The sequence below is a fragment of the Euwallacea similis genome, chromosome 20, assembly GCF_039881205.1.
Source record: "Euwallacea similis isolate ESF13 chromosome 20, ESF131.1, whole genome shotgun sequence".
Taxonomy (NCBI): Eukaryota; Metazoa; Arthropoda; class Insecta; order Coleoptera; family Curculionidae; genus Euwallacea; species Euwallacea similis.
Window position 1 is genome coordinate 3467036 of NC_089628.1, and position 14978 is coordinate 3482013.

The 14978-nt window shown below is 34.7% G+C and overlaps 2 protein-coding genes across 8 annotated transcripts in view; both read left to right on the plus strand.

Moving 5' to 3' along the window:
- The first annotated feature begins 650 nt into the window (after window positions 1-650).
- On the plus strand, window positions 651-11774 carry LOC136415734 (protein NDRG3-like). 7 transcript variants are annotated; one of them, XR_010752642.1, is made up of 11 exons: window positions 653-864; window positions 1939-2191; window positions 5305-5379; window positions 5776-5975; window positions 6051-6171; window positions 6229-6370; window positions 6424-6570; window positions 6734-7000; window positions 7794-7878; window positions 8853-8975; window positions 10068-10209. XR_010752642.1 is itself a non-coding variant. In XM_066400510.1 (10 exons), exons 2-10 carry the CDS (start codon window positions 1977-1979, stop codon window positions 8488-8490), a joined length of 1305 nt encoding a protein of 434 aa, XP_066256607.1. In that variant the 5' UTR covers window positions 651-864; window positions 1939-1976; the 3' UTR covers window positions 8491-8619. The 7 variants fall into 7 exon arrangements, 6 of the variants coding, with proteins under 6 accessions (XP_066256607.1, XP_066256605.1, XP_066256609.1 ...); XM_066400510.1 differs by lacking the exons at window positions 8853-8975; window positions 10068-10209 and adding an exon at window positions 8438-8619 and having other exon boundaries at window positions 651-864; XM_066400508.1 differs by lacking the exon at window positions 8853-8975 and having other exon boundaries at window positions 652-864; window positions 10068-11774.
- An 859-nt stretch (window positions 11775-12633) lies between these two features.
- Egfr (epidermal growth factor receptor) overlaps window positions 12634-14978 on the plus strand; it is a 43492-nt gene continuing 41147 nt past the window's right edge. Inside the window, exon 1 of the mRNA XM_066400430.1 lies at window positions 12634-12929. Coding sequence (XP_066256527.1) covers window positions 12824-12929 — 106 coding nt within the window. The 5' untranslated portion in view covers window positions 12634-12823. The remainder of the gene's footprint in view (window positions 12930-14978) is intronic.

A 14978-nucleotide genomic window follows, 5' to 3' on the forward strand; every position in this document is an offset into this window, starting at 1 on the left:
GACCAACTTTCATATTAATTCAGTTCCATTTCTATTTGCATATATATATATTATTATGTATTCAAAATTGTGTAACTGATTTCAACTTCAATTTAAAAAATTTAAAAGGAGAAGTAAATAGCTGCTGCCATCTATCGAGGAATATTCTTATCACTCTAGTTTAATCATATTTTTCTTGATAGTTTCTCCTCTTTTCCACTTGCACCTCACAGATGTCGCCACCAGACTAGAAGGTCAACATCAATAAAAGACACCCGGTATCGGCGTCGGCAGTGATGCCTATGTTGCTGGAAAGCGTAAGATTCTGTTTTTGAATTCTATAAAGTTTAGTTCATTATCATTATTGACAATACCTAATGGTACAGTTTCGATACAATAAGTATCTAATTACGTAATTAGAATCATCATGTAATTAAACAAAAATAGATTATGTATACTGAAGATATCTATATAAACCTAGATTGAATTGCAGATGGCGTGTGGCAATGCTGTTACAAAAGACTGTAGATAAGTTGGTCAAATGGAAATATGAACGGTATTTTTTCATTAGTGGGTTCTACAAGTTACTTATCACATAATTTAATATAACAATTCAACATTTAAAAAAATCATAAGCTAAGTTTCCTCTAAGCAGCACTAAATTCTAATTTTTTTAAGCAGTGATAATCCACGTGACTCGTGAACACCAATCTGATTTCTCGCTTTTGCGTCCTGGCATTACATTATTTCGTTCGTAGAAAGGTTCCTTTATTCCGTGCCTGTGGCGTTAAAATCCGCTATCTTCTAATAGTGTTGATACACGAACTTGTGCACACTGATATTCGTTTTTGTTTGGAGTGACAGAATACCTTTGATTACACAAAGGTGAGTTGGTTAACGGTTTAGTGGTAATAATGGTTTAATAGCAAATCAATGCGCTGGGTGTAGTCGTAAACTGGTAAAGGAACAAAAATCAATAAACTGGTTGTGTTAATCAGACTACTAAACTGAAATAAGTTCCTTTCATCAACACGAATTAAACAAATGGTTAATCTAGTATAGTGAGTATCCATCTATCCCTGCGTTTAAACTTTGGAGTCATTTTTCTCAGGACATTTCCGGTTTTCGCCATAATGTGATATGCCATGTAATGTTATACAACAATTAATATTAATACTACAATGTCCTTCATTATACATACATAATGAATCTACACCTATAAAGTATTTATTTTATGTATTTGATTTTTACACTTATTGCTTTTGGATTTTGGCATGACATAAGTTTATAGTTTGTTGTTGCACGAATCTATAGCTTTTGAGTTTGAGTGGATATATTGAGGTTCTGTTTTAAATTCAGTTCTGTTACCCCAAAAATTCCCGGAAATTTCTATTGAACTCATTCAAAGTACTAAAATGTGACAGAATTTCCAATCGATTTAGATTAATTCTGAAATGTTTTGTGTAAATCAAGTCAGGTTACTAAAGTAATGGAATTTCCGATCACTCCAAAATTTCTAGCAAACTCTATTCAGATCTTTTTTGAACGTTACTCTCTTTCTTTTGCCTTCTGTACAATACAAGAAAGAAAACGTCGAGAATTGCTCGGCCCGTCCTCACGTGACTGAATAAAGGCAACCTGTGTCATCTTGCACAGATGGAGAGAAAATTGCTATTGATGCTACTTTAAATGGGACACTGTTAATAATTATTGATAATGCTAATACGTCATTAACATCAACAATCTATTGAGGGCATTTTTTGGCCAAATGGATTTCACAGAAAAATAATTTTTTTATGAGAGCGTGTACAATATATCAGAACAACTCATTTTTATGAATTCTAGAACCTCCACAGATCCACTCAATTCCCACCACCGTATATGTAAATCCAATCGCTTAAATATCGCATAGCATTTTTGAGTGATACCCACTATGTGTCTTCCCGCCTGTTATCGTAGACGACGAAGGGTAGAAGAATTAGAAGAGCCGCATTGCGATGCCGGCACCAGTGGGGGCCTCCAGTGGAGGCGCGTACGCCTCCCTGGAACCTCTAGGGGCTGGAGATAACGTCTACCGCCCCACGACGGTGCCAGGGGGGCCTACTCCTTCCACTGGACTGTTCGAGGGAGTGAAGAAAGCTCTCGGGCTTGTCAAAGAGCCCTTGTTGGGACAGGTGGGTGACGAAAGAAGAGGACATCTGACAGCTTCGAGGTAAATATAAATTTGGTGTGGTTTGATTGTTTTTTCTTGTGTAACTAATCCTTGGAATTAGTAGTGAAAGTTCAAAGAATAATTAAAAGGAAACACGTAACTTTTTAAATACCGAATTTCTTTTCCTAACTGATCAAACAAGGTTAGAAGTAATATAACGACCGCAGAAGAACAAATTGTTAAGGGAGCTTCACAGTTTGTCCGAACTTTATTAGACATAGTATGTAACTCAAAATATGGTTGCAATAATTATTGTTTTATATTGGCAGTATTTTATGTGTACGTTAGCAACATTACAATCAGTTATTCGAACTGAAGGGGTCACGTGTTTCTTTTCAATTATTTTTTTTCTGTAAATTTGTTCTCCTATTGGTAGAATTCGGTACATTGCTTTTAATGTGCACAAATGAGTAAATTTTAAAATTACAGATAACTTATACATCACTCATTAAACATTGTGTATGTACATACATATGTATATCACTAACGTATATATGGGGGCAAGTGGGCTTCCGGGCCAGCACCTTTAAGTGCCTTCTAATGTATCAGTACGTAGCAGATTTTAATTCACTTGAAAAATTCAGCACACTTAATCAATGCTATTGATGATTGAAACGATCTTGATAAAACTTCGAGAAGAAACACACAAACTGAAAATAATTTGCAGATAAATAAATCAAAATAATTGATTTTTTTTGTTTTAAGGAGATATTTTATAAGGCGAGTTTGATATTAAGTCAGGATTTTACTATAGAATAGTCAAGTGAAGCGTTAATTTTTCAAATTTTTGAAATTTCAATTCAAGTTGTTTCTTTCTACGTCGATAAATGCCATTACCATGTTGCTTTTAAAAACAGTTTTGTCGTGATAAACAAATTGATTCAGGAATTTAGTAACCCACTACGTTGTACAATAATGTGAAAATAGGCCAATTTGAAACAATCACTCTCTATGTTTATGGACCTTGTTTACACTCGTTGAGCGTAGACACATTTGCTATTTTAAAAATCAATTTTCGAGGTGCGTCGCAAATTGCAAGTACTCATTTAAGTTGGAGCTGCATCAAATTTTAGTCCAAGATTATAACTGCAAGAGGACATGATGAGGTGTTTCGTATTCAGTAAAATATGGATTCGAACTAAATGATCCAAGATATTGAGAGGTCTCGAAGTAAAAATTGCGAAATAGAAGTCAGGAACATGAGTATTATAAGTAAATATCGCGTGTTTCCTTTGAAGTAAAAACAACTACATTGGGTCAGTTTTGCATGGCAAATTCCGAAGGCAAAAGCAGAATATTTCAAGAAGCGAGACAGGTCTATCGATTTTATATTCCAGGCCTTCAAGGTGAACCTACTATTTCCATTGTAACTAATAAAAGAAAAATCTATTGACCATCCAAAAACACCTAAACCTAAAATAGTATTGATTGATGAAAGTGAAGATACCTGGATGTTGTGGACTAATCCCATGAATTTGTTGTTTGTGAGATTTGGTTTCACCTGAACTTGCTTGTCATTGACGACAAAATCAAGTAAACACCGACGAAATTTCGTTGAAAATAAACTAAAATATTGCGAAAATTGTTGATCTTTTATATAATGTAAACAAACTAGCATGAAGGTGGTTTATTCAGAAAAATATTATAAAAGTAATAATTGAGTCTTTATCTCTCATGTTGTGTGACAGGTACTCTTTAGGGAATACAAAAACTATTCAATGTTTAGATGTATGGAAAACTTTGCTAATATTCGAAATAATCATGCCTGGATCTATTTTTAACGAAAAGACAGGGACCGCTCGTTGGTCTGCAAACAGTTTTAATGAAAACTTGGCAGTTTAACTTAAACTTTTACAAAAAGAACACACGTTTTTCTTGTATTCGTGCGTATTCCCCATTCGTCAATAGTAACACTAAATTATTAATTTTTGTGGAAGCAATTTTATTACATACCCCTCCATGTAAGTAGAATAGGATACATGTATACTATAATTTACTGATTAACTGGTACGAAAAGTAAACTAGGAGACGAGAATGTTCTTACAAAGCCAAGAAAAGTTTATTTTCTTGTGGTTTGTTATCTAATGAGCACCATTCCCTCAGGAGGAATTTTTCCTCTGGAGAAGACTTCTACATTGGGGATGACTGTCTTCATCATAAGCTACATATATAGTATTTCGTGAAAAATGCGCATCAAACAGTCATATTATTTGAACCTAAGCCTGTAAACAAACATATTATGGACAATTTTTTAAGCGGATACGTGACAGCGTTCATGATGCCCCCGTTAATTTAATTTGTACTCGTGAGCTGCCACAGCCACAACAGTCCGCAGTTTCGTTTAACTCTTAAAGTTCATACTAGTTTTGTGTTCGTTATTTCACTTTGTAGATTACCGGATTTTAAAGCGTTCGTGCATTATGAAAATTTGAAGATCCGCCACAACTTCCCAATCATTGAACACAGAAGTTTGTTTGACTGCTGATGTAGGAGAGATCAACTGGTATGCACTGGTTATTTCACTGGTCATGTTAAAATTGAATTCGGTTACTTCTACCTGTTTTCGACTCAGCTTTAAAAGGAGATTGAGATTTCCACAAAAAGCAGAAAAGACTAATATGCATCATTTTAATGAAAACACATTTATATTGCAATATTCAAAACTTTTTCGATTTTCATGGAAATGTAGTATTAAATTAAAAAATAAAACGAAGTATTAATTTTAATCTTGGATAAATGAGTGAAAAATGACTCGGAGAAAATTGTCATTGATTATGCAGGGTATTCGGGTCGCATATATCGAAATACTTAGTGATACAATATGGATAAAATATCTGTGAGAGTAACATAAAACCTAATATGAAACAATGCAAAATACTTGTAGCATACGTAAACTAGAATTTATTGAATTATATTCGGCACTACCGAATAGGTACCACATATTTCAAAATATATGTATAGTATATAAAATTCGGACGACCTGTATCTAAACTGGGATGTGGAATAACAAAATATTGTGATGGCTGGGGATGGGTTAAAATGAAAAATATTCATTTCTAGACAACACTTCGTTCGAATTTGTGGATCGTGACTTTTAGATTTGTTTGTTACAGGACTGAAGTCGAGAATCCAATCCCAAATAGGAAAATGCCAGCGTCAGGAATTGCCGAGGAGGCAGCTCTTTTAGGGTAAGCAACATAGCTGGAGCATACATTTATGTTCCGATGGAAAAATATTAATCATCTGTAGTTCGCGCAGTTAATGTTAATATATAAAAGTTTTAATAATTTTGCCCACAGGATAATTTCCATAGCATCACTGATATCCAAGACAGACATGCTATTCTGCATTCCTACAGCCAAATATAGTTTAATTTTAACAGTATTCATGTGAACAAAAACTTGGCAAATTCTAATATCGAAGATACAAACATTTGCAGCAATACGGATGCCTAATTGTAAGGAAACCAGCCAGAGATTCAAAACTTGATCGCATTCACTTTCAGACCCCAAGATCCTTTTAGTAACTTAAAATCTTATATCAAAAATGTTAGAAACCGATCAATACAAAAATCGAAATTCCAGGACCGTGCCTTCTGATTCGATGGACGACGTTGAATTAAAAAACATTAAATTACAATTTCCTCATGCGAGATCCATGTCCAGAGAGGACTCGAATGCTCAGGAAGAACTTGTGGAAACTGACCGTGGCAATGTGGTGGTTGCAGTCCAAGGAAACAGGAATAAGCCTGCCATACTGACTTACCACGACTTGGGTCTTAATTGTAAGTTAACGACGATGAAACCAACTATAAACCCGAACATTTTTATCGCTATATTTAATGAAAATTGAATTTTAGATGTGTCGAATTTTCAAGCCTTTTTCAACTATATTGACATGCGGGCCCTCATAGAGAACTTTTGCATTTATCATGTAAATGCTCCGGGGCAAGAGGAAGGAGCGCAAACTTTACCAGAAGAGTAAGTATTTATTTTTAAGTTTTATATATATATATATATATAATTAACTTGATTCAGGTTTGTTTATCCTTCAATGGATGAGTTGGCGGACCAGCTGGCTCATGTAGTTCGCCATTTTAATCTCAAACAATTCATCGGTTTCGGAGTTGGTGCAGGAGCAAATATTCTATGTCGCTATACACTGAATCACCCAGAAATGGTAAAAAATTGTTTCTACTAAAACATTTTTTTAATATTATTTTATATTTAAAGGTCTCAGCATTGTGCCTAATAAACTGCGTAAGCACGCAACCGGGATGGATCGAATGGGGATACCAAAAACTAAATACCAGATATTTGAGGTCAAAAGGAATGACCCAAGGCGTTCTCGATTATTTAATGTGGCATCACTTTGGAAGAGTAAGCATTATTTTATATGAACAATATACAACAGGTTCAAGATAAGTATACATTAGAAAGGAATTGATTTCATTATTTCTTGATTCACTCTTAAGACAGATGATTAAATAAATTGTATGCACTGCAAGTTTTAAATTTAACAATTTCTGAAATAATTTTCTAGAACACTGAAGAACGCAATCACGATCTAGTTCAAGTGTACAAGAGCTACTTCGAGCGGAATGTGAACCCTACAAATTTAGCTCTCTTCATTGACAGCTATGTAAAACGGACAGATCTAAATATACAGAGGGACCCAGACCCGAACAGGAAAAATGCTTCCACTCTCAAAGTTCCTGTTATCAATATAACAGGAGCCATGAGTCCTCATGCCGACGACACAGTTACGTTTAATGGCAGGTTGGATCCCACCAATTCATCCTGGATGAAGGTAGGTAAAAACCAAAGCCGCGATATTTCTCGCTTTTGTTCCAACATTTGGTCGGGGGTTATCGTTTAAAAACTCGCAGTAAGTTTACGGCGAACCGTTAACATTGGATCTTAATCCTAATTACCATCAAAGAAGGCATACCTCTGATATTTCAACGTCTACTTGAGCTTTGTTAATGAAGGCCTTTTTGGAATATATTACTGGTTCCGTACTCTTAAAACGCACTATATATTCTTTGTTCATGTAAAAAAAACTTATCCGTTTGCTATGAAAAACAAATAATTTACTTCAACGACAGTGCCAGTTACCGCGAATTTGTAAAATTTGTGAGGTTAGAAATTTGACGTATGTACACTATCAAGGAATTCTGGAGAATCGATTAGGAATATGGTTAAAAACTTACCGGAATTCGCATGTAAAGTGAAACCAAAACTCCATGTTGTAGTTTGCGCGGCAGTAATGTCCATTTTTAAAACGCACTATTCGTTAAGCCGACAAAATATATAAATTGATCATGGCGCGCTACACTACACTTCAAGTATATTTACAGAGTTACGACATAAATATACATCGCGGAACTCATAAGAGAAAGCACGTAACACTTCACACACACTATATTTTTAATGATCCATGTAAATTTGCTGATTTTAGAAGCAAAATTTCATGCGAAAAACTTCCACACAACAATAAACTCCAGACGCTAAACAAATGACTAATCTGCTGTGTTGCGCATTCATGGCACACTAGATGATTTTTTCGGCAATGTTGCAAATTCTAATTTGCACCTTTCCAGATTTCCGACTGCGGAATGGTTCTGGAGGAACAGCCCGGGAAAGTCAGTGAAGCCTTCAGACTCTTTTTGCAGGGAGAAGGCTATGGTAAGTAAAACCGCTCCAAAGAAATAATTTAGTACAATAATGTTAGGATAAGACATTTTAAAGAAAGTTCGAAACCATAAGTAAGTAATGTAAGGAAACGGTTTATTAAAATGGGTTTAATATTTTTTAGCCAATACGTACTTAGTTACATCGAAATTATGGCCTAATTTATCAAACTCATAAACAAAATGGTCAGAAATGTAATACAATAATTTATCATTAAAACTTATGAAGGCTTTCACAGGGCCTAGAAAGCACTAGCTTTAATACTTGTAGCAAGTAGATTCTTAGGATAATTCAAAAAGATCTATCAAGCCGTTTTATATGTCAACTGCTTTAGATAATGATTAATTAGTTAGTAAGAAACACGAATACACACACTGAGTTTAATTTTATTTCTCTATAATGTTTGCGTTATGGTTGGACAATGTGCGCGAATGGTATGTATATTGTTCATATTGTAATTATCATGGTAACTTTGATTTTCCTTATGTTTCTTTTGTGACACTGCATTCACGTTTATTTTTCTATTTCATGTGAATTATTTTTTTATTTATAGCGGCCTCCGTTAAATTTAGTGCCAAAATCGAACCGGTGCTCGAAAGATACTAAAGATAATAATAACAATAGCATAAATTATTACAATATATTTTCATAACAGATAAAAATTAACAAATATGTATACCTTGTCAGTATTATTAACTAATTGATACTTCTTTTCTTGCGTGTTATGTAAAGTTGACGAAAATAAAGCCATTGTTGTTCAGATCATGTTTTTCCACGAATGATATTCTTTGCATTTCCAAGTTAACGTTAGACAGAGTACAATATGTGGTCTACAACTCGTAGGAAATAAATATTTATTCCACACTTGTACTAGAACATACATTTTTCTTCCTTTACTAATGTACAAATAGAATAAATGTCTTTCACTTCGAATTTTATTTGGCATTGAAACGCTATAATTTTTTTAGCTATTCATGTGAGGCGAAGGTCTAGCTGTATGAGTGTGGGTTCGTTAGGAACACCAAAGTAAACTGTTAGTGTGTAGCTCAGTTTGGTTTGGTCAGTGACCATGACAGTTTTTTTTCGGACATGTAAGTTAAAGATCTCAGAACTAACACCACGATATACGATGTTACACTATGCCAACTTACACACATTTCATACACATGCTCCACAAAACGTATGCGAAATGCTGCAAACATTTTCAATTTCATTCAACACTTCTTTTAGAGACATATAAACACTGTTCTAATTGATATTCATTTCAACTTATAATAGCTTCTGATGAAGTGAGTGACTAACACTTTGTTTTATAATTTTGTACGTTTAGGGTGCTCTAAATTCGAGGCTAACAAGAGTAACTAAAAAATGCTCCCTTATTGGGGGGACGTGTAGTTTTTGCGAGTCGAATTTGGGACATCCTGTACATGCCTAGATATAGTGGTATATGCAGAGCTAATATGTTGTCTGCAGCTGTTTACAAGCTGATTGAATATTTTCGTTTTTTTTTTTGTTGCTGCTTGTGTAATCAGTTTTATTGCACACTACACTCCCAATAATGTTTATAGCTGATAATTAAAAAAATATGTCAATGCAATATGTACTTACAATTATCCAAGTAAAGACCGATTTTGCTTAAATAACAAATCCTCGCCCCTTTATACAGGGTGTATGCAAAAATGATCGAAACATATTTATAATTTAACTAACTTGGACTAATTTTTTTTTAAATAGAGAAAGTAGGCGCACAGAACCGGATATTAAAACTCCAAACTCCTGCATTACAACACAAATACTTCCCAACGAGACCACTGATGCGTTCACAATAGAACAGCATAGCAACAATATTAAAAGCAGCATAAATAAATTGTTCAAATATAGAGGGTCAATAAAAAGTTTGAAATATAATATATGTATCAAAATAAGGTCGTAAAGCATAAATGCATAAAATTTGGTATAAGTGATAATGCCAGATTTACTCTCTTCTCTTTGGATCATATTGTATACACCCTGTATGGATACATATCATGTTTATAATGTTTTTTTAACTAACTCAAAGTTGTAGGCGAATCTATCAAGCCGTGAAGCAGTCTTTCGTTGCCACATTATTTGTGTTCATATGTAATTTAACGTGTTTTTTTTCCCGAACTAATCACTACTTGGCAAAATCTGCTATGTTTCAGTGGCTCCACTATCTCCTGTGAAAATGGCCCTGTTTCGAAAACACTCCCTGGAAGAGCTCTTCAGGGCCCGGATTTATACTACAGGGCAATGCCAACAGGGTATTATTAACATTACCGAAAATCCCATATCTGCTGTTGTTTGTTAAATTGTTGACAATTAGAAAAATAATACGTATTTCGTACGAGCGGGCGATAAAGTCACTTTACCGCGCGTCACTTTTGCTCACGTATACGAGCTGCAAATAGAGCACCTTACGACACATGTGCTTGTAGGCATTTTTATCGCACTCAAAACAATTGGGCCCCCATGCTAGTGACGAGAGGGCTTCGATGACAATGACATGTTTGCGATGAAGTTTTTAATCGCACATGTGAATGTTCTGAATGCTAATTCATATAAAAAAACTAAGGGAAAAGACAATGTACAAAATATAAAGTTACAAGAGGAAAAATGTCGGACCTAATATTCCTCTTAATAAACTTCAATGAGCGTATGGTAAAGTAACGTTTCCCGTACTCGTTAAGTAAATAACTATTTTGTAATGTAAACAACTTTAATTCAGCAAGCACTTCAGCAAAAAATGTATCAGTTTTTGAGGAAACTGTGTTGAAATTTATGCGATAAGAGTGTGAAGTTACCGGTATCGAGGGTCCCTAAAGGTGTGATAAATTTCAATGCAGGTAATTTTGATTAGCAAATTGCTTTATTGGCGCGATTGTGATTACATGAACATGTGACCTAAGCCATAATATTAATACTAATATATCAAAGTGACAACGTCGCACTGTGGGCCAACATTGATTGGTCTCACCATCGTTGGGCTCTAGTTTAAGTAGAAATATATAGGGTGGTCATTTGAAAGAGAAACACATATCCGCACATTGTTATAACCAAATGTCGTAAACTTTAGCAGTCAAAGACACATCACCACGTTGCTCAACATGCTGAACTCAATCGATTCTAACTTGCGACTTTCAGATACATCTCTGCCCGTGTTGGAGATAATGTAGATAGGGCCAAATAGGCATCATTTCCTTTGTACCGCCGTCGTTTATGTAGGAATTAATGTAAAAAAGCTTCATAATTGATTATTCTTGGAAAACAGTAAGCTGTGACTATAGTTGACAATTAGATAGGTAGTTTTTAAAGTTAACTTTGCTACACAATCCGTCAGCTCCGAGTTGAATTATTTAAGGCAGTGTGGATTTGTCCAAAAAAATGTTATGCACGGTATAACAAGCTTGCTTCTGGCAAATTTATAAGATCACACAAATTATATACATACGTAGGTAGAACGGTGGTAAAATCTCAACTCTACAATCATGGTTTAACAAACTCATGGACGACGTGTATAGGAAATATCTTTAAATTTATTATAAAATTTGATTAAAACTCTAATCAACAGTAACGTTATATTAGTGGTAAGTTACGAGAGCTTTCCTTCCCTTTTCTCAAAGTTTTACCTATCGGTAAAAGCATGTTCATTTAAAAATAGTGATAGGTAGATGCTTATAATTTTTGTATCTTTGTTACGCATTTAAGCTAAACATACCTATTTTAAATGTGATTTAAAAAAGAGATAAGTATATAATACTTATTATAAGATCGAATACCTATATTATAAAATAACGCGCATTGTGCCTCACTTTTGATTATTTATTAAGTTAAGCACTGATTGATTTTAATAAAATTGTTTGAAAAATTCTTTAGTTGGATTGATGTTTAGACTAGTCCATAAACACATCTACATATATTCCAACGCGTGTAAAACACCCCTTATGTATGTATTGCATTTAATTGAACAGCTCAAAATCGGAAAAATCTGATGTTCCTATTTCCTACTGACCTAAAACCAGCAACTATAAATTAATTAGATTATTTCTTCGCAAGTTAGAGGAATTGCAATATTTGCTTTCGGAAATGATTTTTAAAGTTGCACCTCAGAAACTTCGACAGGTGCGAACTTCTTTCAAAGTAAATCAAATATCTTTCGTAGTCCTTTGAGCAAAAATACATCGATTTCCGATTAATACAGAAAATTCTTGAGCGGTTTGTTGCGCGACACTCCGGTCTTTTACTCTATTTCGTCGAATCTAGATTATTTGCACAGTGTCTTGCCGAGAGGAGTTTAATAGAAATTTAGTCCAAGAAATTGTCCATAACACGTGTCTAAATTCCCAATGGTCTGGTTAATTCCAGTACCGTGGTACCTGCATATACGCAGGCAACACAGCACCTATAGCAAAATATATGTTTCTGGCCTGCGTGACCAAAATAAAACTTAAGCCCCATATCAGGTCCCTTTCCTTCACCGAAGAAGAAAAGAGCATTTAGGACAACGTTGCCAAAAATCCATTCACCACTCTTGAACACTTTCATCACGATTGTCCAAGGTCGTGGTATCACATTTCCTGCACAAACTGGCAACCGCGCCCGGAAAAATCCTCTACCTGTTGAATCTTCACGATTCATGGTACTTGTGGAGCCTGATCGTGATTCTTCGGGTGGTTCCCTCGTACGATTCCGTGCAAAGACTGAATGCGGCTCCACGATTCGTGATGACGGCCGTCGTAAATAAACTCTACGTATAGCGTAAGGTGTACGTACGGTCTGACGGTACTTGCGGCCGTTTTGTTTATGTTTTTGCGGTTGTTCTCCGGTACTTGCGATAAGTTCAAATTGAAAAAGGGTGCAACCGAAGGTGGTACTTTTCTCGTCGAAACATGGTTCGTTCGGTGCTAAAGTTGTGAGATTGATGTGGAGGATTGTTTGGAGCCTCACAATGGATTTCTTTATTTTGCTTGGATTTTCCTGGTTTTTTATTGGATGGGTGGTGGATGGACAGTTCATCGATGAGAGAGGTGAGATGAGAATAAGCATGACAAAAATTATATATATAGTTTAAATAGCGGTACAGTGCAATGATAGAACTTCTGGTAAGAAAAGGAAATTAATCTCGCTTTAATGCGAGCACCGATTGCTTCAGCGTCAGTTTAAAACAAAAAAAAAATCATTATTCTTGGATTTTACGGTACGTTTAAGTATCGCGTCGATGACTAGAAGTTTTTCTCAAGACATTGAGTAGCATTCTCAATAATTATGGTTACTACACACTTTTAAACGAGGCATAGTCTTGTCAATAAACTTCATATTATACTAAATTCGTAATGCGGTGAATAAAACCTTATTAGCTATTGTTATAAGCTTTAAAAGCAATATACCGTGCCAGTGGCCACATTAATTGGTTAATTTAAGATGCACACAGATGTTTGACAAGCTGTGTTAATTAAAATTATCGTTTCTTGGGAGACAAGGTCAAAGCAATTTAACTGTCAAGACTTCAAAGTTTAAGTCTTCTGTTCATCAATAGATAAAAGAAGAAATCTCCTCTATGATAATAACCCGTGCGGAAATGAAAACATTTGTCAGGAAGTTGCTTTTCCCAGAAACCAACTTTCTTTTCACACAATCAATAATTAGAATATTCTCTAGATTCTCGGGATCCAATCACAGCATTTGTCGCAGTTCCGTGACTATTTTGCATAATAATTGCTTCTTGATGAAGGATATCCTCTATATATTACGTTAGTTTTCAGGCAATGCCTAATAATTGCATGAAATGTAGGCCGCCTGTCAATTCGACCAAGAAAAAAGGTTTTATGCCAAAACTCCACTTTTCCACAAAGAACAGATTTTTTTCATTTTTATAAATAAAATGAAAACTAGGTGGAACACTCTTTATTTTTGACGGCAGTAAATAACGTTTGCCACAAATCTACGTATACACTATCAAATTGGTGCTGCATGTATTGAAATGTTGAGTACCAAAGAAATGCAGCGACCCTATAGGAGCTTGACTTTTTTAAAGGATGAGTCGTGACAATGAGTTTTTATCCAAATAATCGAAACGTTTTGAGATAACTTCATGAAATTTTGAATGTCCACTCAGATTAAGCGGGACCGGCTAGAAGTATTTTTAGTATCAACTTTTTTGTTTTGCAACTTTTGTTGCAATTTGGTCACACGTATTGGAGAAGCATGGTTTTTGTACGTGAAAAAAGGATGTCGCCGACGAACGCGAAGAAAAACAACGTTTTCGAGTAAAATGGATTTTAAATGTCTTGTCTGCACTCGACTGATGCCCAACTCTATGCATGAATGTTGCAATTTCCGTACTTTCATGAAAATAACTGTTCCAACTAAGTCATTATTTCAAGCAATAATTAATAAATTGAAATTGCAACGTTGGCAAATGTGGAACCTTTAAATTAAAGATAGGATATTTTTAGTAGTTTACCTACCCATTTTACTCCAAAGCTAGGAGCGTCTTCTTAATGTAAAAAAAAAACTATAAACAAATAAATTGAGACCAAAAATACCTTAAACCGGCCCCGTTTTTGAACATACTTTTAAACAAAAAGACTATATTTTGTAATAAATATCGTTAAAATCCTTTCTATTGTATTTATGAAAAAGCCGTCTTCGTGATGACATCTTATCTGACATTTCTTATAACATTTTATGCAGTATTCACATTGTAGTTCTTTAAAACACTAAAGCAATGATTACATAGGTTAACACTTGCGTAAGTGCAGAAGCGAGATAATCTAAGCTACTGGTCCACTTTTGTACTGACATTTTTTTCTCTGGCATGATTTATAAAGCCTTTATAAAACATATTAAATAACGACAGGTTTATGGAACCATTTAACCGTTTTTGGTGCCGGGCTATTTATTTGGGCTCCATAAAATCCGTCATAAAACTCGAAACCTCTTACCCATTAAGGGCACAATGAGCCTTTGCAACGTTAAATATTTTACCAAACCACTTAAAAAGGCTAAAAATGGTGGATAAAGTGCCTACTCTTAAAATTTGAGGAAGTTAATCTGTACCATAAGAAGGATGTATG